Source organism: Lycorma delicatula, chromosome 4 (genome assembly GCF_047948215.1).
Source record: "Lycorma delicatula isolate Av1 chromosome 4, ASM4794821v1, whole genome shotgun sequence".
Lineage (NCBI taxonomy): Eukaryota > Metazoa > Arthropoda > Insecta > Hemiptera > Fulgoridae > Lycorma > Lycorma delicatula.
The window spans coordinates 192,104,952-192,132,333 of NC_134458.1; the positions used below are offsets into that span (position 1 = coordinate 192,104,952).

General features: G+C 35.1%; 1 protein-coding gene across 3 annotated transcripts in view; it reads left to right on the forward strand.

Annotated features, from left to right (window-relative positions):
* Nucleotides 1-27,382, forward strand: part of LOC142324174 (putative inorganic phosphate cotransporter) — an 87,225-nt gene that overhangs the window by 38,510 nt on the left and 21,333 nt on the right. For 2 of the 3 annotated variants that reach the window (XM_075364907.1, XM_075364908.1), the window contains exons 4-6: nt 11,626-11,856; nt 20,905-20,992; nt 24,615-24,832. In XM_075364907.1, the coding sequence (XP_075221022.1) occupies nt 11,626-11,856; nt 20,905-20,992; nt 24,615-24,832 (537 nt within the window). The remainder of the gene's footprint in view (nt 1-11,625; nt 11,857-20,904; nt 20,993-24,614; nt 24,833-27,382) is intronic. The other variant, XM_075364909.1, reaches the window with a different exon arrangement.

The following is a 27,382-nucleotide window of genomic DNA, read 5'->3' on the forward strand; positions in this document are numbered from 1 at the left end:
TCCGATATGGTTGCACCTTCGGTCCAGCTACTCAGTATCCCTGAGCACTCAAGCCCCCTCACAAACGGCAAGGTCTCATGATTCATAGAGGAGGAAAAATAGGAGGAAAAAAAAAAATGAAACGACTAGCACTAGATAGGGGGAATCTTGGAGAGCTGCATCAAACCAGTCAAATGACTGAAGCCAAAAAAAAAATTGTAAAAAATTCATTAAATAAATAAAGCGTTGTAATAAATAATAAAATCAGGTGTAAATTGGGCAGCTATGGGGATGATGGAGGCTGCAAAGATAAAATATTTATATATTTTCCAAAATAAACAACAAAAGCATAACATTATGAGAGTCAGAAAATGTTTACTTAAACGGTCAGGAAAAACAAATCTTAAAATACGGTGGGAACCCTGCATTCAATAAAAACGTAATCAATTTTTAATGTATCATATGTGCTAGTAATTTATGTCTAGTAATGATGTAAAGATTTTATAGTTTATTTTTAATATTACACAAAATTTATAGAACATAGTGGGATCGTGAGGGACATCCAGACATTTGGTAGCAAGTACACATGCTTAAGCCAACATTCTTAAGAATTCTGCTAACCTTTACACCAGTGTTTACATCATTTTTCACTTTTAATAACAATCATGAATTTTTATAAAAGAAATATACCATAGTTTTGAACACAAGATCTGTAAATAAAGTAATGAGACTGGTTCAGAAAAACTTTTTATCACCTTCGAAATAGTTCCCTTGGGAAGCCACGCAACGCTTCAAACGGTTTTCTTACTTTTCATAGCAATTTTAGAACTCAGAAACCAGAATATCGTTCAGATGGAAGGTTAAATTTTTTCTTTGTTTTCTACTGTTACAAAGTGGTGTCTTTTGAGATGCTGTGTTTAACTTCGGGAACAGGAAAAAGTCGCAGGGACTCAAGTCAGGTGAATAAAGTAGTTGAGAAACTACACGAATGTTTTTCTTTGCCAAAAATTCATTAATTGAGAGTGCATTGTCATGATACAGCATCCAGTTATCTTTGATGGCTGGTCTCACACGGGCAACTCTTTTCCGCATTCTTTCAAGAATTTGCCGGGAAATATACTGATTTACAGTCTGTCGTGTAGGCAAAAACTCCTTATGAACAATGTCATTACTATCAAAAAAACAAATTACCACGATATTGATTTGCACATTTTTGCTTTTCTGGAACGCGGTGAGTTTGAAGTGTCCACGCCTTGCTCTGGCGTTTTGTTTCTGAGTCGTACTCAAATATCCAAGATTTATCACCAGTAACAACATTTTTTTAGAAAATCAGAATCAATTTCAATTCGCCCTACAAAATCCCGGCACCCGGTTTTTCTGTTCAACAATGAGGTTTTTTGGGACCAATTTTGCACAAACCTTTTTCATGTCCCATTCGTTTGTCAAAATTTTATGGACTGTGGCACGGTTGAAATTCAATTGTTCTGCAATCATTCTGACAATTAATCGCCGGTCGTACCGTATCATGTCTGATTCGCTCAACATATTCTTCAATTTTTGACGTTAACGGTCTTCCAGAGCGTAGATGGTCTGCAATTGATTCCTGGCCATCTTCTTCTTCTTTTTCCTGTTTATCCTTCGGGAATTACCGTTTAGGTATTACTTCAGAGGATAAATGAGGATGATATGTATGATTGTAAATGAAGTGTACTCTTGTACATTCTCAGTTCGACCGTTCCTGAGATGTGTGGTTAATTGAAACCACCAATGTGGTTAATCGCAACCACCAAAGAACACCGTTATCCTCGATCTAGTATTCAAAGCCCGGCTTTTCCAATTAACATATAGATCAAGTGTCAAGCCGACAAATGGTTTTCGGGTGCAACAAATCATACCTCTCTTTTTTCTCTAGTCTCTGTAGTAAGGTACCTTCTGTTTAACCACTATAAGGTATTACTTCAGAGGATGAATGAGGATGATATGTATGAATGTAAATGAAGTGTAGTCTTGTACAGTCTCAGGTCGACCGTTCCTGAGATGTGTGGTTAATTGAAACCCAACCGTTAAAGAAAACCGGTATCCACGATCTAGTATTCATATCCGTAAAAAGTAACTAGTATAAAAGTATGATTTGAACCTAAGAACTCTCGACTTCGAAATCAGCTGATTTGCGATGACGAGTTAACCGCTAGACCGACTCGGTGGTCTTGCAATAACTCATACCTAGCATATTCATATATTACATGATAAGTACTGTCCAATAATCCGCTATGAGGATATATACTAAAGTTCGCAAGGCTGAATTTTCTGTTCCAAAAGTGCCATGCCCTGAAAGAAATTGCGTTATATAGTTGTTCGGGTGTACCAAAGAGGCGTCCCGGAAATCAACATTAAGTAAAAATCATGCGTATAACGCCCACAATCTAACTCATTCACTCTGTCCTTCCACGGGACGATACCATGCCTTTATTTACCCCGAAGTTCTATCTCTTTTCCCCGAAGTCAATTTACCCGACTTCTTTGTCCATGAATAGCCATACATTCATAAAAAATTGGGGTGTGATGTATTGGGGTGCGATCTTTTTATTGAAGATTATCACAGCTGAACAGTATGCAGAAATAATCGTGCAGGTTATAGCTTTCCTATTTGGTGATGAACGTAATTGCTGGTTACAACAAGACGGAACAACTGCGCATACGGCGAACAGTAGTATCGATGACCGGATAATTTCTGTTATTCACTTGGTGTTTTGTGTTACGGATAATTTAGTTTTTATTTATACAGAATGTTTCTAAAATGATGGGCTGGTTATACTTATTCGGATTCTACTAAACAAAAAATATCCTAGGAAAAATGGCAATTTCGTTTTCCCACTGTCCGCCATTTTGTTATTTTTATATAAAAATTTATATTTCAAGTTCGGATAGAGGTATCGTATTACAATTTGGTAAGCGTCTTTGTAATAAAGTTTTAAAATTAGCAAAAAATCAAGACTTAAATACATTCGTAAATTACAAAGTGGCGGCCTTGTTTATTTTGTAATCCGTTATACCTGCATAAATATTAGGTTTATCAAAATTTATGTTATTTTTTAAAAATATTAAGCCTTTTATTTTGAACAAAATGACATTTTATTTTTTTAAATCGGTTAACAAATTGTCGATTTATTGCAGAAAATCGATGTTGTAATTTTGTGTCTGTTTTCATGTCCTTCATTTTACGTTCAATTCGATGAAATATTGATTGTTTTTATTTGTTTTTACTTCTAGTATGTATCAAATTAAGTAATAAAGTTTAATATTAAATAATAATAAAACAATTGATATTAATTTTTCACTTGTGAATAATTCTAAACAGCGACTATTACTGTTGATCATTTTACTTAACAGTGTAAAAATGAAGCTTCTTTCAATAGGAATGGTGTTCAAAACTATCACAACCAGTGTACCTGGAGCGACGAGAATCCTCATGGTACCTTCCAAAGCAGCCATCAGCAAAGATTTTCTCTTAACATATGGGCAGGTATTTTTAATGACTATCTTTTGGGTCCTGTCATTCTACCAAAATCGTTCACACGGAGAAAATAATATTGCTCATTTAACCAAAAATCTTCCACATTTTTTGGAAGACCTTCTACAATTAAGAGAAAATATATGGTTTCACCACGGTGGACCTCCAGTACATTTCAGTCTGTTGGTATCAGATTTCCTGGGTGAAACTTTCCATGGAAATGGATAGGCCGCGGTGGGCCAGTGCCCTGGCCTGCCCGATCACCTGACTTAAACCTTCTGGACTTCTACCTGTGGGGCCATTTGAAACATATTATTGTTTATTCGACTCAACATTGAGGATCTTCAATAAAGGATCCAAAATGAATTTCAAAAAATTAGGAATATTCCCGGAATTTTTGAACGGTTAAGACAATCTCTCAGAGAAAGACTGGAGACTTGTGTAGTTTCTGATGGTGAACACTTTGAACATCTGTTATAACTTTTAACAACTGTTAACTGTTTAAGTACACATAATGTTCTGCAATAATTAACGTAATATTATCACATTACTAGGTCTAATATTGTGAGAAAATTATTACTTAATTTGATACTAGAATTCACAATTAATATTTAATGGAATTGAACGTGAAGTGGTGGAAATGAAAACAGACACAAAATTACAATTACAATTACAATTTTCTGTCTTACCTTGGCTATTTGTTAACCGATTTTAAAAAATAAGATGTCATTTTGTTCAAAATAAAAGGCTTAATATTTTAGCAAAACATAAATTTTGATAAAACCAATATTTATGGAAATATAACAGATTGATAAATAAATATGGCCGCCATTTTGTAATTTGCAAAATTATTTAGGCCCTGATTTTTTGCTAATTATAAAACTTTATTACCAAGACGCTTACCAAATATTAATGCGATTTCTCTATCCGAACTCGAGATATAAATTTTTATATAAAAATAACGAAATGGCGAACAGTGGGGGAACGAAGGAGAAATTTCCATTTTTCCTAATGGTATTTTCTGTTTAGTTTTACAAGTAGAATCCGAAAATGTATAGCCGTTAAAAATTTCAGTTTTCAATTTTCAACGGAAATGTCCATTTTCACCATCACTGAATCCATTTTGACTAGTTTCGGCGTGACGTCTGCATGTACGTATCTCGCATAACTCAAAAACGATTAGCCGTAGGATGTTGAAATTGTATATTTAGGAATGTTGTAACATTTAGTTGTCATCTTCCCTTTTGATTACGATCGACTGAACCAAATTTGTCCAAAAAAATACCAAAATTCAAATAAAATTTGGATTTTGGACTTTTTCTTAACTGCAATAATAAGCAATCATTGAGAGCTTTTCAATTTTAATTTATTTTCATCGGTTCCTGAGTTATATCCAAATAAAATTTTAATTAATGAAATATTTGGATCTTACAAGGGGAAGACATATCGATTTGAATTCGACTTCATCTCCTTCGTTTTAATTTAAATATATTGATTTATTAATAAATTATTAACCTCTGATTGTAAAAAAAAATTACGATAAATAATTACTCAATAATAATAATAAAAAATATCAGAAGTTATTAATGAAAAAAAATTGTATGTTTTCATTAAAAAAAAAATATATATATGTAATTTAATAGGCGTACAAGGAACTTACGTGATGCCCATATTAGATTGTTTTTGATTATAGTATTCAAACGTGCGCTTCATATATATAACAATGTTATAAATTAATTATACAATGTCTGTTAAATACGTATTGAGTCTCCGAAGGCTAGTACTAGACTATCTATTCTAGATAGATTTATAACTATTCGAGAGGAACTGTGTGAAACGTACGGACTTTTAAAAATTAAATGTCATTTATTAAATAAAATGTAAAAATGAAATATCCATTTTAATAATAACCCTGCATTTTAACATAAAAAAAGGTTGAATACAATATAAAGGTGAATTGAAAATCATGGTGGACATTTCCAGCACTTATTATTTATAAACTTGTATCTCATATTTTTGCAAATTAATAAAAAGGCTTTCTAAAGAACAACTTATCATTTGTGTTGCGCGACTTACGATCATCCGTTACTCTTCAATTTTAGTTTAAATATTGACAGGAGTTTTATTTAGTAATCGATAGTCATTTCATTAAGAGATCGTTTAAAGATTTGAATGGCGGAAAGGTACCTGGAATAGACGGAATACCTGTAGAATTACTGCGAAGTGCAGAATGAGGAAGCGATTGATAGATTACACAAACTGGTGTGTAATATTTACGAAAAAGGGGAAGTTTCGTCAGATTTCAAAAAGAGTGTATTTGTCATGATACCAAAGAAAGAAGGAGCAGATAAATGTGAAGAATACAGAATAATTAGTTTAACTAGTCATCCATCAAAAATCTTAACTAGAATTCTATACAGAAGAATTGAGAGGAGAGTGGAAGAATTGTTAGGAGAAGACCAATTTGGTTTCAGGAAAATTATAGGGACAAGGGAAGCAATTTTAGTCCTCAGATTAATAGTAGAGGGAAGATTAAAGAAAAACAAACCGGCATACTTGGCATTTATAGACCTAGAAAAAGCATTCGATAACTTAGACTGGAATAAAATGTTCAGCATTTTAAAAAAATTAGGGTTCAAATACAGAGATATAAGAACAATTGCTAACATTTACAGGAACCAAACAGCAACAGTAATAATCGAAGAACATAAGAAAGAAGCCGTAATAAGAAAAGGAGTCCGACAAGGATGTTCCCTATCGCCGTTACTTTTTAATTTATACATAGAACTAGCAGTTAATGATGTTAAGTAAAAATTAGATCCAGAGTATCAGTACAAGGTGAAAAGATAAAGATGCTACGATTTGCTGATGATATAGTTTTTCAAGAAACAATGAACGGCGTGGATGAAGTTCTACGCAAGAACTCCCGCGTGAAAATAAACGAAAATAAATAACAAAATGAAAGGATTGAAATTACGAAGATGGACCAATGAATGTAAAAATAGGAGGAGAAAAGATTATGGAGGTAGAAGAATTTTGTTATTTGGGAAGTGGAATTACTAAAGATGGACGAAGCAGGAGCGATATAAAATGCCGAATAGCACAGACAAATCAGAAATATAATTTATTTACATGGAAAATTCATTTAAATGTCAGGAAAAGATTTTTGAAAGTATATATTTGGAGCGTCGCTTTATATGCAAGTGAAACTTTGATGATCGGAGTATCTGGGAAGAAAAGATTACAAGCTTTCGAAATGCGGTGCTGTAGGAAAATGTTAATAATCAGATGGATTGATAAAGTGACAAATAAAGAAATGTTGCGCGGCAAATCGATGAAGAAAAAAGCGTTTGGAAAAATATAGTTAAAAAAGACAGACTTATAGACCACATTAAGGCATCCTGAAAAAGTCGCTTTAATATTGGAGGGACAGGTAAAATGGAAAAATTGTACAGGCAGGCAACGTTTGGAATATGTAAAACAAATTGTTAGGGATGTAAGGGGTATACCGATATGAAACGACTAGCACTAGATAGGGAATCTTCGAGAGATGCATCAAACCAGTCAAATAACTGAAAACAAAAAAAAAAAAAAACAGTCAATTAATTTTCATTTTAGTTAAGAGATTTTGAACACCTTTATTAGAGATAATCCATTAATAATTTTTATTTAGTCTATTTATCTTTGTTTATTTAAGAAAACTGCATTAACATATTTGTTTTTCTCATATAACATTAATCCAACATGTAAAGAGATCAGTTACTGTATAATAAATTTATTTATTTACACTACCTAATTGTAACTATGAAATTTTATCTTTCTTTGTATAATATTTAATAATATATTATTTTATTAAATATACTTGTTTTTAATAAATAATTTTTTTTCTATTAATTACGCTAAGCACTTTCAGAGAGATTTTTGCTTCTTCCCGATTGATTTTTAAAAAAAAATAATCTGGGAACACAATTTTAGGAATTTGCGATCACGCGGCTTTTTTCTGATCCACGACTTACAAACATAATTTAAAATATTTATCATTTTATTTAAGTATAAAATTTTCTGTTTATTTAATTTAAAGATTCTAACTAAAGCTCGCGCGCAACCATATTTCATTCGCCCGGGTGTAGCGCTTCTAGCGGCCACTTTATTTTATTTTATTTTTTTTATTTTCCCCGGGCCGGATCCTGTAGTTAAGTATTACACAACCCCCAGAGTAGGATCCACAAGGCCCGGCTATGCTCTCCCTGGTTCACACTCCGGGAGCCGGGACCCGGTCTTTATACCAATATTTCTAACGGGGACACCCGAGTAGACATCCCTGCCGAGACACGGTCTTTTTTGCTCAGGAGTGCAAGAGTCCCCGTGTCTCATCGCTACCGCCCAGTCGTGCAAGCACGTGCGACCGGCAGCTCCGCAGAGGATTGTCCCTCATCTCCGAGCTCCCCGATTCTTCTTCCGGAGAACTTTCGCCACGAATCCTGCAATGATCGTCAAAACTCTTGGGGCTCCGCAACATGGTGGCGATGATGTTCTCCATGCTGAGCGGTCCGGTAATCGCCGAGCAAGTTAAGCGGTAATGATCCCACTTCGGGCACCAGAACGCCACGTGCTCTGGGGTATCCGGGTTGCCGCAGTAAGGGCAGTACGGGTTATCCGCCCTTCTCCTACTTAGCGGCCACTTTAAATACTTTTTTAAACTTTAAATATTACTCATTTACTAGAAGACCCGGCAATGCTTTGCTACTGGTAGATTTAAGTATATATATAGATTAAATCATCACAATTGAAAGTTTGATAAAACATTAACAAAATGAACATTACGGAATTCACAAAATTTAACCTTTCCCTTTTACTCTTTCTTCCTTTTCCCGTTTTCCCTGTTTCTATTTTCCTTTTCCCATTCTCATTTTTACCATATCCCCTTTCCCTTTCCGAATTTCCCCATTCCCTGTCTTCTCTTTTTACTTTTCCCCCTTTCCTTCCGCATTTCCTTTTCCCTTTTTCTCTTTCCCTTTAACTCTTTCCTCATTTCATTTCTCCTTTCCTCTTTCCATTTCCTGTTTTTTCTTTTATCCATTTTTCCCTTCTTCCCTTTTGCGGGTTTTCTTTTTTTCCCTTTCCCCTTTCTCCTTGCGCAGTAGGTTTTTAGTTTGTAGCGGACACACATATCGGAAACACTGAAATGGAATCGTAAAATATTTAGTATAGAGTGTGTTGTTTTTACGTCCAACAGATAGCGCTGCTTTTACCTGTCACATGTATCACTTCTTAGGTATATAAAAAGACACGCGTATTCGAATGCAACGTTGTGTCAAAACTTCAAAGCAATCGGTGAAGAAATTTAGCAGATTTAAGATTTTGAACAAACGAACATTTTCGTTTTTATTTATATAGATTGAATTCTACCGCTTACCTGTGACGTCACAACGTAGCAGACGACTACAGTACTAGTCCGGCCACTAAGTGGCTTGTGTAAGGAGAAGTGTCCGCTTTGATGGGGAACAAATTTGTGGGTACAACGAGATGCTAATAGAAAAAACTGCAAACGAAAATGACCCGCTGCACTGGCATCTACAACGCTACAAAATTATTACTATTTTTTAGAGTTGGGATACAATTTAGCAAAAAAATGTTTATACAAAAGATGTTTTTATTTCCTTGTACGAAGTAAAGGAAGTATTGTGATCTCGAAAAATTTCGGTTTCTAGATTTTAATGGAAATATCCATTTTCATCATCCTTGAATCTATTTTGGCTAGGTTCGGCGTGACGTCTGTGCGTATGTATAACTCAAAAATGATTAGCCGTAGGATGTTGAAATTTTGGATTTACGAGTGTTGTAACATCTAGTTGTGCACCTCCCATTTTCATTGCAATCGACTGAACCAAAAGCGTTCAAAAAAGGCCAAAATCCAAAAATATTTTGAATTTTTACTTTTTCTTAACTGCAGTAATAAGCCCTCACCGAGACCTCTTCAACGATATATCATAATTGGTACTTATTTCCATTTGTTCCAGAGTTATATCCAAATGAAATTTTAATTAAAGAAATATTTGGATGTTGCAAGAGGAAGGTACATCGGTTCAAATCCGATTTCATTTCCTTTTTTTTTAACTTTTTTTAAATTTAAATATATTGATTTATTAATAATTATTAACCACTGATTGTAAAAAATGTGTATATGTAATTTATTACGCGTAGAAGGAAGTCATGCGGTGTCTAAATGAGATTATTTTATTACTGTTCACAGAATTATAAAAAAATAAAATGCAATAAATATCACCCCTTGTACTGTCTTTTATAAATCTTCAAAATTAAATCCATTTTTAACGGGTGGGGTTAAAATTTAGAATAAGATTTTTTAACAAAATTGTTTACTTTATTAATAATATTCACAAAATTATCAAAAAAAAAAAAAACCTTAATTATGTAAAATCTGAAGACAATTTAGTTTTCACCCCCTATATCCCTCCTACCAATTTGTCAAGATTCGGTGAAAACCGGATATGCTCAATTTTGATCAATCACCATACTTTCCCTTATACATAGCTGCAATATGTACTGGAAGAAAAAAGAAATTATAATATCGCATATAAAGGGTGTCACACGAAGTAACGGAAAAATTTTCATGACATGTTCTACTGGTGAAAATAATGAAATAAATTCATTATAAAATTCAGAACATAGGCCCAGAATTTCTTCGTTAACGAGTTACGGTTAGCGAAACATTTTACCCAGATTTCGGCTCCTCCAGCGAAATGAAGCCATACAGAAGATTTTGGGAAGCTAATTTGACGGTTTCATGTGAAATTCAATCTAAAAAATTGAAAATTATTATTTGGAAAATTGTACAATTTGTAATTTTTTAGAAAACCAGCGAAAAACGCAAAGAACGGGTGTCGAAAAACGTACTTTTTTCATTTGACTTATAACAACTTTGTTAAATTGCCAATAAACATGTAAAACTCTAATGAATTTGTAAAAATTTTATTTCTAAACAGAATCCCACCTTATTCAATCGCATTTTTATGTGTGTACGTACCCCTTAGGTTAGCAACGGAATTACCGATCACTAGCGGAACCTCCCGATTCGTTAGTACATGTTTGGTGGTGGTGGTGTATTTACTTGTTATATTATTATTATATATTTATCGATATATATAGAAGTTTTGGGAAAAATTTAGTACTTTCTAACCGGATCCGAATTTTCGGACAAAAAATGAAAATATCTTGAAAACGGTCGGTCCTTGCGCTCTGAAAAATTTTTTCGACTCCCCCTGGAGGAAACCCCATCCTATTTCAGCGGTGCTCATCGGATAATTGTACCTCCTGGGCGCCGTTCGGAAATTTTGGGACGGGGTGCGATGGGGTACCGCCGTATTATCTCAGCAATTTTACGATTTTCACGATTTTGTGAAAAATCACAAAATTTTGTGATCGCTCGTCCGATTTTCACGATTCAAACGGCTTATGTATCTGCAGGTCGAGCGCTAACTGTTTAAAGCAATAGGTACTCTCTTCGATCGGCCGGCTCTTGGTTATCCGGAAATTAAATCGTTTAGCCCTATGTTTTGATCGCACTCATCCACCGTAAAACGTACCGACCCGATCTTTCGCTAAATACGCTGAAACCTGTGCGCTAGCGAAGCCGGAACGTTCCGTACACACGAGGAGTAAAAAAAACTACCTTCCACAAGCACGCCAGGGTCAACGCTACGGGAGCGACCGGCAGCCTCGCGTGCAGCTTTCTCTGTGCGCATGCGCACAACAGCCAAACACCAGGTCGCTGGAACTGTGAAGCGCACAGTTCCGTAAAAAGATTTTTGTATCTTTTTCATAAACCGGTAGATGGCTACCGACACTAAAATTAAGGATTATATATTGTACAAGTATAAAGAAAGAATTAAAGAAAAAAGGACTCGTTTTATTAAACGCTGTCGATAATATCAAGTGGAAATAGGGGATGCTGCAGTTCTACAGTGCCTGTACGCGAGCCGCAACTCGGTATACTAATAATGCATTCTCAGTGTTACACTAGCATATCGTTTACCTACACAAATAAACGCATTCCTTTTTCCTTAGTCGTATTATATCTAATATGTATTATTTCTGATCGTAGATTTTTCCTCTAGGAATTTGCGTGGGATGAAAATACAAAAGGTAAAATACTGAGTTCATTCTATTGGGGTTACTTGGTTATACAAGTACCGGCCGGATTAATGGGCCAAAATATAAGTCCGAAAACACTACTTATCGTTACAAATACATTATGTAGTTTGTTAACGTTGATTATTCCGGTTGGAGCTCACTATGGAGGTTGGATGACGTTATGTGGAATACGCGTTCTACAAGGTCTTTGTCAAGTAAGTATGAAATTTCCAAATTTAGATTATATTTATAACTTTATTCATTTTCTGGCCTTTCAGTGGCTCTGACTGACTAACAGATAAGTACCGTTAATTCTACCTCTAATAAACTAATTTAAATTCAACAGATTTAATCCTCATCGATCCTGCATTGTTAGTATTATTATAAACGATAATTAAACTAATTATTTTTTTTCCTGATCGCACTGTTGTAAGAATTTCCCGTCAGGCGACTTACACGAACAATTTAATTTAGCACATCGGTGCTACATTAGCGCTCCTTGCGGTGACAGGCTATTGACGCGGTATACCCGCTTAGCCGCTTTTTTAAACAATTTTTTGGGATTTTACAAAATCTTTTTTCGTAAATATTATTTTTTTAACCGTTAACAAACCGCCTAAGAAAAATAACATCTTAATTAGGCAAAATCTCGAGACGCTGAGAACGGCCTTGCTGTACAGCGTCACCCCTTGACCTTTCAAGTTGAAAATTTATCGGCGTAAATGTCCCCCTATATATAAAAGTAATCTGAACAATTTTGATCAAAATCGGTCCGGTAGTTTTGAAGATATAACGTGATTTAGAGTGCGACACCGAACGCAGACGCGTACGTTCAAATATCCGGGAAAATTTTCATCCGGTTTATTTTTTGTTTTTTCACTTCCTTAGACGTGAAAACGTGAAGATCCGTGAAAACCGTATATGCCCGAATCGGACCGATTACAATAGTTTCCCTTCTAGAACTACAGTTCTACTTAGAAAGCCTATCTAGACGGGAACGTAAAAGTTATGAACTGAATAAAAGAAAAATCAGGAAAACTGTTGTTTTGTTTTCGCATATCGATTAAAAAAACAAAACAAAACGAGATTTTAATATTTAAAAAAGTTATTATTCTCCGGTTTAGCAGATTTGAAACGGTGTCGATTAATAACTCACACGACGAACTTAATTTTTAACTTTTATTGCAGTCCCTATTGCGGGGGTTTTTGATAAATTTCATTAAAAATAGTCATGAAACGTAGTTGCGTATGCATTTGGGAAAAGGAATAAAACAGAAGATTTTTACATTTTTTGGGGTCCGACCGCTAACTGAAATCGGGGGGTATAAAGGGGGGATGACTGGGTTAAGACCCCACGTTGATGGGAAATTTGTGGATCTAATAGAAAAAACTACAACGAAAAAGACCGATTGTATTGCCCTCTAAAACTTTTCAAAATTATTACTACTTTTTAGAGTGGGGGGTGCAATTTAGCAAAAAAGGTTTAAACAAAACATGCTTTTTTTAAAACTGTTCACAAAAATATTTTTTTTAAAAATGTAACGAAAATCACCTTGCAATGCCTTATATAACTCTTCAAAATTAAAACCAATTTTAGATGTAGGGGTGAGATTTAGAAAAAACATTTTTATAAAAGTTGTTTACTTGATTAATATTCACAAAATTATCAAAAAAATTCCTTTAGGTACGCCGGAAGGCGGTGGTAGATTTAACCGGTGCTAAGTAGGGGATAAAAAAAATTTCCACCTTAAAGTTAACAGAAACTTCGAATTTACTCAATACGATAACGGTTGCATGTTTAGCATACGACAAGCCCCATCTTCTTACAATTTGGTCATCCCTTGCCGTAAGGGTTGGTCACATCAAAAATTGTTTCGGATAAAAGTTTTAGGAAATGTTTAGTGGAACGACCACTTTAAACCGATTCGAAACTGTGCCTATTAAAAGAGGTATGATATTTTTGTCTTCAAAATCATATTTTTTTCCACCCCCTGAGCCAATAGTTGGTTATATTAAAAAACTTTACTTCGATATGTTTTAGGCTCTCATCCAAAGAATAGTAGGAACTTTGAACGAATTTGATATTTTACTTAATAAGAAACTTATAGCGATATTTTGTTTTTCTCGAAGAACCCCCCCCCCCCCGTTTCCATCACCGGTCCGATTTTGCCCATTAACAAACTCGTCCGAGATTTTTGGTCGTTGTATTTTATATATAAATTTGAAAGCGATTGGCGCAAAATTACGGCAGATATCGCGTCCACAAGAATGTGAAATATATATATATATATATATATATATATATATATATATATATATATATATAAACTTTTGAACTGACAGTGGTTTTGGGGTCTGGGAGTTGTGAAACGCAAAGATATGTCAAAATTTTCCGTAAGTCGAATAATGGTACTTATTACAATAAGTATCTTTTTTATGAAATCTGTCTAAAACAAAACTTGCGTAATCTTACAGTTAGAGTTTTTATTGGTTTCTTGATATCGGGTTTATAAGAAATTAATTAAAAGCGGAATTTTGTTTTTCCTTAATAATATTACTATATAAGCTTAAAACCTATGCGTGGGATTTGGAATTTTGTAGCAAAAAAAAAAATCACGCGCGACCGGGATTCGAACCCAGTACCTCCGGATGATGAGCCTACCGGGTTGGTATAGTGGTTAACTCGTCATCCCAGATCAGGTGATTTCGAAGTCGAGAGTTCTAAGGTTCAAATCCTAGTAAAGACTGTTACTTTTATACGGATTTGAATACTAGATCCGTGGATACCGGTGTTCTTTGGTGGTTGGGTTTCAATTAACCACACATCTCAGGAACGGTCGAACTGAGAATGTAACAAGACTTATACTTCATTTATACTCATACATATCATCCTCATTCATCCTCTGAAGAATTATCTAAACGGTAGTTACCGGAGGCTAAACAGGAAAAAGAAAAGCCCCATCCTCTTACAATTCCACCAATATATTTATCATCCTTGCCGTAAGGGTTGGTCATACCCAAAATTGTTTCAGACAAAATTTTTAGGTTATGTTTAGAGAACTAACGACCACTTTAAACCGATTCGATTCTGTACCTATTAAGGGAGGTATGATTTCTTTTGTGTTCATAAGACTCCATTTTTTCCAACCCCTGGGCCAACGGTTGGTGATATCAAAAAACTTTACTTATATAAGTTTCAGGCTTTTATGCAAAGAATAGTAAGAACTTTAAACGAATTCTATATTTTACTTAATAAGAAAGTTATAGCGATATTTTGTTTTTTCGAAAAAGCTCCCCCTATTTTCACCCTATCGGTCCGATTTTTACCGGTAACGAACTCGACAAACATTTTGTGTCGTTATATTTTATGTATCATAAAAAAATGATTGGCGTAAATTTCCACAAGAAAGTTAAAAACTTTTGAGCTGATGGTGGTTTTGGGGTCTAACGGTAGTAAAACGCGAAGATATATCGAAATTTTCCGGAAGTCGAATCAAGCAACCTATAACAATAGGTAGCTTTCTTATGAAATTTATCTAAAAAAAGTATTAAAGTCTGATTCGAACCGATATTCCGTCCCCTTTTAAGATCCAAATATTTCATTATTTAAAATTTTATTTGACTATAACTGTGGAACCGATGAAAATAGGTGCCATTTATGATATATCGTTGAAAAGCTCTCGATTAGGGCTTATTACTGAAATTAAGAAAAATCCCAATTTTTTGGATTTTGGGCTTTTTTGAACATTTTTAGTTCATTCGATTGCAATGAAAATGGGAGGTGCACAACTAGATGTTACAAAAGTCCTAAATCCAAAATTTCACCTTCCTACGGCTAATCTTTTTTGAGTTACGCGAGATAAATTCGTACAGACATCACGCCGAAACAAGTCAAAATGGATTCAGGAATGGTCAAAATGGATATTTCCGTTGAAATCTAAAAACCGAAATTTTCCTCGATTACAATTCATCTTTACTTCTTATAAGGAAGTAAAAATAAAAATCTTTAATTTACACGAATCAAAGTTTTGATAGCCATTTTCATAAACTGAAAATTTTTTCTCACAATTTGAAGAAACTCTGAAATACAATAATATATTTTAAATAAAAATGTATATGGACATACATTCTGTAATGATTTTCAATTTAAAATCATAGAATTATTAATTAAGCTCTCTCTTTTTTCTGTTTATCATCCGAAACTACCGTACTTCAGAGGATGATATATATGAATGTAAAGGAGTGTAGTCTTGTACAGCTATCAGGTCGACCGTTTCTGAGATGCGCCGTTAATTGAATCCGTTAAAGAACACCGGTATCCACGATCTAGTATTGAAATCCATGTAAAAGTAACTGCCTTTACTAGGATTTGACTCTTAGAACTCTCGACTTTGAAATTAGCTGATTTTCGATGACGAGTTAACCGCTAGGCTAATCCGGTAGACTTGTGAATTAAGGAGATAAAATCTTTTATTTATTTTCATAATGACAATGGATTAAATAAATACTATTCGTGAGGTTCGCATGATATCTATGCTCATAAATTTTACTACTAATTAATAATGATTTCGTACATACAAATGTAATTTTATGAATGATCGATTGCAAAAGCTTAGCGTAAAAATTGTTTAGTAGTTTATATAAAGAAAAAATCCAAGGTTATTATATTTTACAAGTGCCTTATGTCTTACCAAATATTATTTTTACGTTAATCCGTTGATTTATAATTATCCACAAATTCTGAAGTACTGTAATAAAACTTCATATAATTGAATGATAAGAACTCAAAACAGGTAAATATTTTTTCACTTACTTTTCTGACATAGTATTTTCCAAATTAATATACCAATAAATTAAGAATATCTATACAATTATATAACGAAAAAAGTTTTGTTTGTTCAGGATAATTAGCAAAACTAATCGATAAATTGCGTTAAATTTTTACCAATGGGTCTTGGCATAACCGAGAAGATTTTTAGATATATTCACCGCAAATATATATAATTAAAAAAAATTACAATTTAACTGTAAACCGTTCGATAAAAGTCTGGTAGATGTAATCTCTTCCGCTCAAAAAACAACAAAAATTTTGTAATATAAATAAAACTGTTAAACAATACTGATATCAAAAAAAGGTAAGACACGACATTTCTATTTTTAGGTTTCCTTGGCATTTCTCGCGCCACCACCCCATTAGGTCGCCCTAAAGCATAAGACCGAATGTCTGTGCCACAAACGGCTACAGTGCTTCGAAACAGTTTAGCGACCGGTGTCCTTAATAGTTTCTAGAGCTTACTTAACAGCGAGAGTGGACTAAGCTTGGTGCTGTACACCACCGGGTTACGTGTCCCAACCGCTCACGTGTGGTATATTTACTAAAATGAGTAGGCGCAACCCGTCAACTACTAAAAATATATGTGACATCCATAAATTAAAATTTACTTCGTCTATACATTAATTCGCTGCCACGCTTAGGTCGTGGAATGCCAGCAAGTACCTGTCCACCATATTAAAGCGCTTGGAGCCTTAATCGGCTGGTGGTCAGCCGTATATCTCAAAGTTAGCCTCCCACAACATTACGGTAGGAGTCTTTCCCTTAAGTAAACTACTGTTGACGGTTGAACAAAGCAACCGCATCAAGGAACTGCCACACGGTCCGACAATGCGGCTCTCGCCGCTTGTGAGTGGCCAATTTTCCCCTTGACCTCTAAGTTCCAGGGTGGCCCGGTCTCTGGCCCTCCCAAGAGCAGAGCAGTCAAAAATCAGGTGTTCATTTGACTGGACCTCCCCGCCGATGCACAGCTTATCAGTTGCCAGGCGAAACCGAAACAGATATTAGTTCAAATTAACATGGTTGCTGAGCACCTGGGCAACCGTCACCCTTAAAAATGAACTCGGGGCATACCGTCCTCCAGATCACGTACAAACTTGTACAGGGGTCTTCCCTTAGTCGTGGTGTCCCATTCCAGCTGCCGTGCTTCCATCGCGAGGCTCTGCAGCCACTTTCGCAAGCGGGAAATGAGCAACAGAACGAAATTTAGATCCGGGGCATTACCCGGGGCATTCACCGTTTTGCTCAGGTACTGGCCCGACGCGAAACCGCATCCCAAATTCCTCGGCCTCTTCGTAATCTCCATATCGCTGCCTACATTTACGATATACTTACCTGCCTAGTACATTTCTATTGTCAAAATGTGTTATTAATTTAGAATTTTCCTTAAATATCTACAGTAATAAATAACAAACGATGTTTAAGCGTTCCATATAATAAACAAATTTGTTAGAAAACTCATTTATAGGTAATACATATCAAATTTACAGAAACAATACGATTCTTATAATTATTCTTTGTTTAATAAATGAAATCGGGCAGGTAAGAGTTTTCTAACAAATTTGCTTATTATATGGAACGCTTAAACATTCTTTATTATCTATTATAGTAGATATTTAAAGAAAATTCTAAATTAATAACAAATTTTGATAATACAAATGTAGGGTCTTACCTTTTTCCATATCAGTATCGTTTGCTTAAAACCAGTTTTATTTATATTACAAAAATTTTTGTTTTATGAGCGGAAGAAATGATACCTTTTTTGTTTTCTTTCCGAGCGTTCTTTTTTCTGTTGAGCAGTTGGAACGGGGACCCCGGCTCAGCTACGCCGTTCCTGAAACCCCTTCCGTCTGTCCGAGTATATTCTGTTCTGTTCTATCAGTTCTCGTTAGAGAGCGTCATTATATGTTTCTTGTCCTTGTTTCGTGTCTGTCAGGCGATCCAATCCTGGCTTTCTTCCTCTTTTGTTAGTAGGAGTAGAGCGACATTCTTTTGTACAGTCAGCCAGGTTTCCCGGTTTCTTATCATGTATTCCATCATGTATGCGGTGACAGTCGACGGATAGTCGTGGCGTACCGGGGTTTCGTCTACCTCGGGGGACGAAAGAACGTCTGTTCCGGGGTGTCAACTTCGGAATAATTGGGAATTTTTCCCCATTAAAGTCGGGCCTTAACTCAACCGCTCTCCCCATACGTACCCCCACATCCAACTTAGCGGCCGGACTACTACTGTAGTCGTCTGCTATGTTGTGACGTCACAAACGAGTGGTAACATTTCTGTAAAGTAAAAATTCCGTAGAATCGAATGAACTGCTTTTCCACCCTCTCATATTTCCGCATCATTTTCAAAATGGCGTCCAAAGTCGGTGATAAACGGTTTTCTTCGTTTTAAAGAAAAAAGAGACGGTTTACAAAGAAATCTTTTAGATAAAAGTCGTAGAACTTTAAAAAACACGTTTAAGCCCTATCCGATGTCAATCGATCATCAAATAAATTAGTTATTTAAAAAAAAAAACAAGTAAAAATTAGTTTTCCTCAATTATTAATATCTATAAAATTAAAAAAGATTTTTTTAAAAAACTTCGTGAATATGTAGTCCTTGGCGAGTAGAATATGTACCTTTTTGACTTTTGGAAAATATTCAATAGTTTTTAGAAAAATCGAGTTTTTAAAAAAAAATATGATTTCTTAAAATTCTAATAACTCGTACTGTAATGCACCTACGTCACTATTTTGAGGTTTAAAAACTGTGCAGTTGGTGCGCGCATTGAAAATATGCGAAAAATCGACTTTTTTCGGCTCGAAAAATTTCAATTATTTTTTTAAAATTGTAATTCCATCGAAAAGGTAATATTGTCATTCGACAGCTGCGATTTTTCTATGAACTAAAAAAAAAACGTTTTGCTCTACTGGAGCCAAGAAAAATTTTTTTTCAAAAGATTTCTACGACCTCATTTGTCAATATTAAGGTGTGAAATTTGTACACGTTATTCTCGAATATTTGTACTTTAATATAAAAATTATTCCTCGGCGATCGATTTCGTTTACTTTAACGTAAGCTAAATTATGTTGGACTTTGTAAAATAGTTATTCTACGTGTGTTATTCTTGCGCGTGGTGGCCGGAGAGAGACTAGCTGAGGACGGCAAGTCGAAATCTATCTCCCCCCGCCGCACGCATCAAGGTGCCAAACGGAATAAGTACTTTACGGGGTCCTACATAATTTAGCTTACAGTGAAGAAAACGAAATCGATCCCTGCGGAATAATTTTTATATTAAAGTACAAATATTCGAATATAACGTGTACAAATTTCAGTCTTTAATATTGACAAACGAGGTTGTAGAAATAAAAATAAAAAAATCTTAGCTCCAGTAGGTCGTAAAACAAATTTTTTTTTAAATTCGTAAAAAACTGTAGCTATCGAACGGCAATAATTCCATTTCAATGGAATTTCAACTTAAAAAATGACACTGATAGACAACAAAAAGTTTTTTTTAATGTTTCTAATGTCCGACGGTGATCGGCTAGCATGTTAGTGTTCAAGTTCCCTTTATAGCGGCTTTCCATCACCGAATTTTCTATGAGAAAACGTTCACTGTGTTCGTCACTTACATCTTCGAGGTTTTCCGGAAAAAATCCAGATATAAGTGGAGAAAAATGTATTTTCAAAGACGTATTACATCCCGTAGCTCTGTACGAAGTAAGAAGTCGATTAAGAATATCGTGGTAATTGTCGGATTTTTGTTTGTCGAGAAGAGTTTTGCAAACGTCTTTAAATGAAGCCCGATCTGCGTTTTCTACAATCATGTTTGACCGACTCTCTTATTTGAGGACCGACAAATATTCCTTCTTTAATTTTCCTTCGGTTACATTCGGAAACTTCTGCCTGATGTACAAAAATCCAGGACTATCCTTCTTCATTGTTTTTACAAAATTTTTCATTATTCCTAGCTTGATATGGAGAGAGGGTAAAAGTACTTTTTTGGGTCCAACTAAGGGCTCGGGAATAATATTTATCCCGTTTGGAGTTATGTTGTGTCGTTTCTTCCACTCTGGTAACATAATGTTTATCCCTAACTCGGCTATCCCGTTCGCATAAATTAATATCCTAGATTAAAGGGCAATGTTTTTTCTTTAGCGGTTGTGGTTTTTAACTTTTAACATTCATCTCATGTTATCTGATAAAATATTTAAATATTTTATTACAGCAGAAGGCAAAACTTTTACTGGAACCAAGGATGAACCTCGATTATTATTACGTACCGTTTACCTAAAACTGATTAATATTGTATAATTACGTTTCGAAAAACATAGTTTAAATTATACAAAATATAAACCTTTATCGTTTATCATTAATTTGTATTAAAATGTTAAGGAATCAATTATTTCAAATTTGTTAATTTAATGAAATTTTATTGTGTTCAATTTTTCAGGGATTTTATGTACCATTAACGTACACTCTTGCTTCTAAATGGGCACCACTAACAGAACAAAATCGTTTTATTGGATTCACATTAAATGGTAATTATAAAACTGTTTTTTTTTTTTTTTAGTTTTTTTTTGTTTTAACTTCCGAGACCACCGTTAGGTATTGCTTCAGAGTTCAGAGGATGAGATTAATGATTTTGTAGCGTACGTGAAAATGGCATGCCTGACCGGGATTTGAACCCGGGACCTCCAGATGAAAGGCCGAGACGCTACCACTCGCGCCACGGTGGCCGGCACATAAAACTCTTATTATAATGAAAATTATATTCAGCTGAGCACTTAACCCTTTGACTAAAATATTAACCGTTTGTATGCCCAATTATATATAGTACACTAATAGCTTAACAGCTCTAAATTTGGTTTAATTTACTTATATTTATCCTCTGGCCTTCACAATGTCACAAATAAATATTATTTGACAGCAGCTTGTCTGGAAAATAAGCTTTGAGATTTCCCTTTTAGTCGTGGTTGAAGGCACAGTATTCTTTCTAAATAATTGGTACCCAAAAAATGTTGGAGATTATTTAATTCTGTACTCTCTCCAATCTGCCACTTCCTTGTAACTTCCTTGTACGTCTATTAAATTGTACATACACATTTTTTGCTGTACTTCATTTGATAGCGAGATACGATCCTTCAATTCTTTACACGATTGGTGAAATATTAGTTTTTATTAACATCAAGCATTTATACAATTATTAATTCACGAAATATTAGGATAGAGTAAAAGTCCCTTTATTACTCGTATTACTAGATCAGTATTATTTCTGGTGTGTCGTATAAATTAAACTCCTGTATACTGCTTACGAACTTACGGTATAAAATATTCAGTTTTTATTATTGGATTATTTGGTGAATAATCAAAAATGATAAACAAACAATCATACAGGAAAAAGGAAGATAACGAGAAGAAATATATCTAAAATATGAAGAAGAAGATGTGAAAACCAAAGAAAGAATAAAAAGATTAAGAGAGTATGATAAATATAAAGAGAGAAAATTTGAAAAGTAGAGAACGTGTAAACAAATTAAAATGAGAAGAATTATATGAAACCAAAGAACGATTAAATGATTGGCAACAGAAAAGAAATAAACGAAATGATGATCAACTCCGACTTAGGAACAAGAGAAGTAATGAACTAAAAGATCGGACATGTATATGGTGTTCTTGTCAGGGTCTATTTTAATGTAGATAAAATTAACTAGAAAATCCAAAAATTATGTGGTTCGAAATTATAATTTTCAATTAATATTAAATAACCAAATGTTTCACCAAATCTATTACATATACACGTTTGCAATAATGCCTATTAAATTTTCACATTTTTTTAAATACATCAAATTTTATTTCACCAATAACTTCTGATATTTTTCATATATATATAAATTTTTTTTATTGTTGTTATTGAATTATTATTTATTTGTTTGAGAAATTGAAAGAATTTTTTTGAGTGGTAAGCGATTCGCGGGTGACGATGAAGTTAAAAATGCTGTTAATCAGTGGCTAAAAAGAATACAACAAGGGTATATTGAAACTGGCGCAGCGCTACGATAAATGTCTTAATTCATGCGGCGATTACATAGAGAAGTAGTTTAAGAGAAATAAAAAAATATTTACAAAGTTTGTAGAATAAATCCTTTTACAATGAAACGGTCTTTAATTTAAAGATAACTCCTTGTATGTAAGCCAATCAGAAACTCTGACAAAAATATCTCTGTTTTTACGTCCTCATATTACAGTTAGTTTTAAACCAGACGGGGTAGAATTTGATACAATTTCTGATATCTATGCCAGCGAAATATCTTTTCCTTTCTAAATTTATCTTCATCTATATAAATCGTATGACAGAAGTTAAAGTACCTTTTGTGTCTGGTGTAAAGGTTCATAAAAATAACATCTTACAATATCCTACTTTGTTCATTCAAATAAACAAGAAATGCATATAAAATATATTTTTATATTATTAGCAAAATTGGTTAAATGGTAGTATATTACAAGAGAGTATAATATAGAAAATTATAAAAGAATTTTGTAAGAATGGAGGCTTTTAGTTAAAATTAGTGGGGGTGCTGCCCAAATTTTCTAGAGCTTTTCCAAGGCTTTGGTTAAAGAATTCTGTAAAATAAAAGAACCGAAAAAAAGAATCAAATAGAATAGCTGGAAGCAGGATAATAATGTAATTTTAGAGTTTATCGCATTTATGAATATAGTACACGGTTTAACCGAATAAATAATAAAATGTCAATACAGATGTTTTTAGTATTATTAGATAATAAGTTAATAAAATGTCCGCTTAAAAACACTATAGTCCAACGGTACTTAATTTAAATTCCTATTTTCACAGAAATTAGTTTTACTAATTACCTTCCCTTTCGCTCTTCCAGCGTGTTTTTAGACAGATTTGGCAATCAAAGAGCTCTTGCTTTCCGCCATCTTCAGATCACTACTGAAAAAACAACTAAATCGCTTTCGTATTCCTTCCACCGACTAAAATAGAAAAGGGAACGAACAAGGAACGTTCCATACTGGGGTAAATAGAAATACCTTCCAGCAGCACGCCAGGGTCGGCACTGTGGAAGCGACAGTGCTCTCTCACCTTCGCAGCTTTGCATGAAGCTTCCTACGTATGCATGTTCACAGCAACCAAACATCATGCCTTTGGAACTGTGAACCGGACAGTCCAATTTTTGTATTTTTTTCATAAACCGGGGGATGGTTGCCGATATTAAGCTTAAGGATTATATATTGTACAAGTATAAAGTGTCGGCGAATGGCTTCAACGGAATGCAATACATAGCCTTGTGCTGAAAAGGGCCGTTTTTTGGCGTTAGCTCTGAGAAGAACCGTTGGGTTCGAAAGATGGACTCCGGCGATGTCGGGGAGTTGCTGCTCGTCCGTTGAAGTCCGACCGGGCTTTCCCTTAGAGCAGTTGGGTCCCCACTATAGGTTAGCAGTCGTGGCTCAGAGAGTCCCACAGTGTCGTGTCGGCGTCGGTCTTCCTTCGCCGGCGCAGCCGAGACGGTTCTCCCCGAGCGATTCTACGGTGGGCCTGCTCCTGCTGCTGAGTCCACTGTGGCTACGGCGAGCTGGAGCTGGAGCGGGAAGGTAGCGTTCCGTCCAGCGGCTCCCTCGGCGGGGTGGCCAGGCCTGCTGCTCCGGCGGGGATGTTGACATCCACCGGGAACTTCTTCTGTCTTCTTTCATCTTCTTCTTCTCCTTCTTCTTGGTCTTCTCCAGGTGGCGGTCGAGGATGAGTGGAATTTACTCTCGTGCATGCTCTTTTATTGGAGCCTGAGAGTGGTGTGGCTGCAGCGCCGCTATGGTGGGAGAACTGCGCGGTGGTAGTGATGCTGTATCAGCGCGTCCGTATACTGTGCGCTAGCTCGCATCTGAGTTGCCATTGTGTTCGCCCGCCGATATTAAAACAGGCATAAATGTGGTAACAAAAGAAAGAATTAAAGAAAAAATGACTCATTATATTAAATTTTATCGACAATATGAAGTGGAATAGGGGATGCTGCAGTTTCCACAGTGCCTGTACGCGAGTCGTCACTGTTTATAAGCTACCAAAAATCCTTCTAACAGAACCAGTTATTTCAGATTTAATCATAATTATGTTGCAATAACAATAATCAAAGCTGTTTGTTTGTTTAGGTGGTACGTTGGGAGCAACGGCTGTAATGCCAATGTCTGGTTATTTGGCAAGCAGTTCGGGTGGTTGGCCATCAATATTCTATGTATCTGGCATTATTGGTCTACTTTGGGTTGTTCTTTGGGTATTTAAAGGAGCAGATAGTCCTGCAACTCATTCCAACATATCACAATCTGAAAAAGAATACATCATGACTTCTTTACAACATAATTCAGAACAGGTAAATATTTCCTTTCGTTACTCTTAAACAATAAAAATTGAATTCTAAATTAATAAGTTAAAATACATTGTGTAATGTTATAATTGCTTCAAAACATAAATAACAAAAAAAAAAAAAAAAATTGTATCTCGAAATGAGCCTTGTGCAATAACTCCTGCCCTACTAAACGGTATTTGTATGTGTGTCTATGTGTGCATCCCCCTTAGCTTAGCACCGGATGTACCCATCGCTAGCGGAAAATCCCGATTCGTTAGTACATGTTTCGTGGTGGTCGTGTATTTACTTGTTTTATTATTATATATCTATCGATATATATAGAAGTTTTTGGAAAAATTTAGTACTTTTTAACCGGATCCGAATTTTCGGACGAAAAATGAAAATATCTTGAAACCGGTAGGTCTTATCGCTCTGAAAAATTTTTTCGACCCCAATGTACGAAAACCCCATCCGTTTTTTGGTGTACCCGTCGGATAATAATATTTTCAAGTACCCCGGAGGCGCCGTTCGGAAACTGGGGAGGGGGTGCGATGGTGTACCACCGTAATATCTCGGCAACCGCTCGTTCGGTTTTCACGATTCAAACGGCGTATTATCAGCAGATTGAGCACCACTAACTGTTTAACGTATCGAGTACACTCTTGATCGACCGGGTCTTGGTTATCCGTAAATTAAATCGTTTAACTCTATGCTTTGATTGCCCACCGAGCGACGTAGCAGTCCAATCTTTCGCTAAATTCGCTGAAACCTGCTCGCTAGCGGAGCTGTAAAATATAAACACGTGAAGACTAAAAAGTAGAAAATAAAAAATGTGTAAAAAGTTTTTAAATACCACTCTCAAATTAAAGGCACTAAAATTTAACAAAATTAATTTTAGGACGGTATCTCAGAACGGATTTGGCAACAATCTTTGATAGTGATATGTAAGATTTTGTGAAAGTCATAGCTTCAAATTAATAAATTTATGTTTTTGCCACTTTCTTTAATGGCCTAAAGAGTGGGGTGCAAACACGAATAAGAAAAAAATGGCAAAAATATCAAATTCTTAATCTGAAGCTATAACATTCACGTAATGTTACATACCACGATCAAACCTTGTTGTCAAATCCATTCTGAGATACCGTCCTAAAATTATTTTTTACGTGTTAGTGCGCATAATTTAAGAGTCGTGTATTAAATTTTTTTTTTACATATTTTTTATTTATCTACGCGATTGTTTTTCTTCATAAAAATAATAAACTATAACCAAAAAGTAGGCACCGGAATGTACCGATCGCTAGCGGAAAAATCCCGAGTCGTTAGTATCGATTTCTAATTTAACTTTCGTTACATTAAGTTTCCTTGTTGAAAAAAATTTACACAAGACGTAATCAATTTTGGACACGTAATAATCCCGTTCCGAGATACAGCTTACTAGGGCAACCCGCCCGGAAGACCTAGCTGTGGTGGCGTACCGTAGACACGCAGTGCAACTAGTAAATAAACAAATTTACTATCGCTGAATAGCAAAGAAACCCGCCTTGATAAGCCATGAAAAAGATGGTTTAACGGAACAGATGGACATCAACCTTAAGAGGTTGGCTCTGAAAAGCTGCTTTTTTCTGTTTGCTTCCAGAGCTGAGAAGAGTGATAACTAGGTAGACCAGAGGGTAAATCGTTTGTAGTTCTTAAAAGAATGATTTGGCTCGTCATCTGATTATAGGAATAGGATCCTAACTGGGATGCTCGTCTGAGGTCTGGTTTTATGCCAGGAACATCTTCTTATTGTTTCCAGGAGATCTTGCCTGCCCAAGCCGGGATGCTCTTTATATATAGATCCTGAATCACAGTCGTGGACTCGCATGATTTGTCACAAATCGGTACAACGTATTGCCCAAATCAACGATTATTCTGATCGGTTATCGTGAAACGATCCAGAATAGTGTCAAGAATTACCAGAACACTAGACAACAGTCCTCATCCATCCGGTAGACAAAGAATGGGAACGATTACAGGGGAATCTCACTCCTAGACGCAACATATAACATTCTTAATCCATCCTCAGTAGGATCGAGAGAAAACTCAAGAAAAAACTAAAAGAATACCAAGGAGGTTTCAGACCCTAGAGGAGCTGTACAGATCCGATCGTGAATCCCGAGCTAGTAAAAGGTATTAATGGATTACAACATGAAAAGAAACAGGGACATAAAATTTGTAGATTTCAAGAAAGCTTACGACTGCATCCGCAAAGAATTCCTACCAAAAATTCTAAGACGCCTGAAACTATATACAAAATTAATTAACAAGAAAAAACTGACGCTCACAAATACTAAATCGAAGTTAAAATTTAGAGGTAAGCTCTGGGAACCATTTTAGATAAAAATAGGACTGCGCCAAGGCGATGGACTCTCATCGCTATTATTTAACTGCACTCTAGAAATGATAATGATGGGAACGGTTCAAGAAATGCCTCGCAAAACAAGAAAAATAGGAAATCAAAACAAATAATTTCGGTTTCGCCAACGACTTGGCACCGCTAGCAAATGACATAGGCGAAAAGCGTAGATATTACAA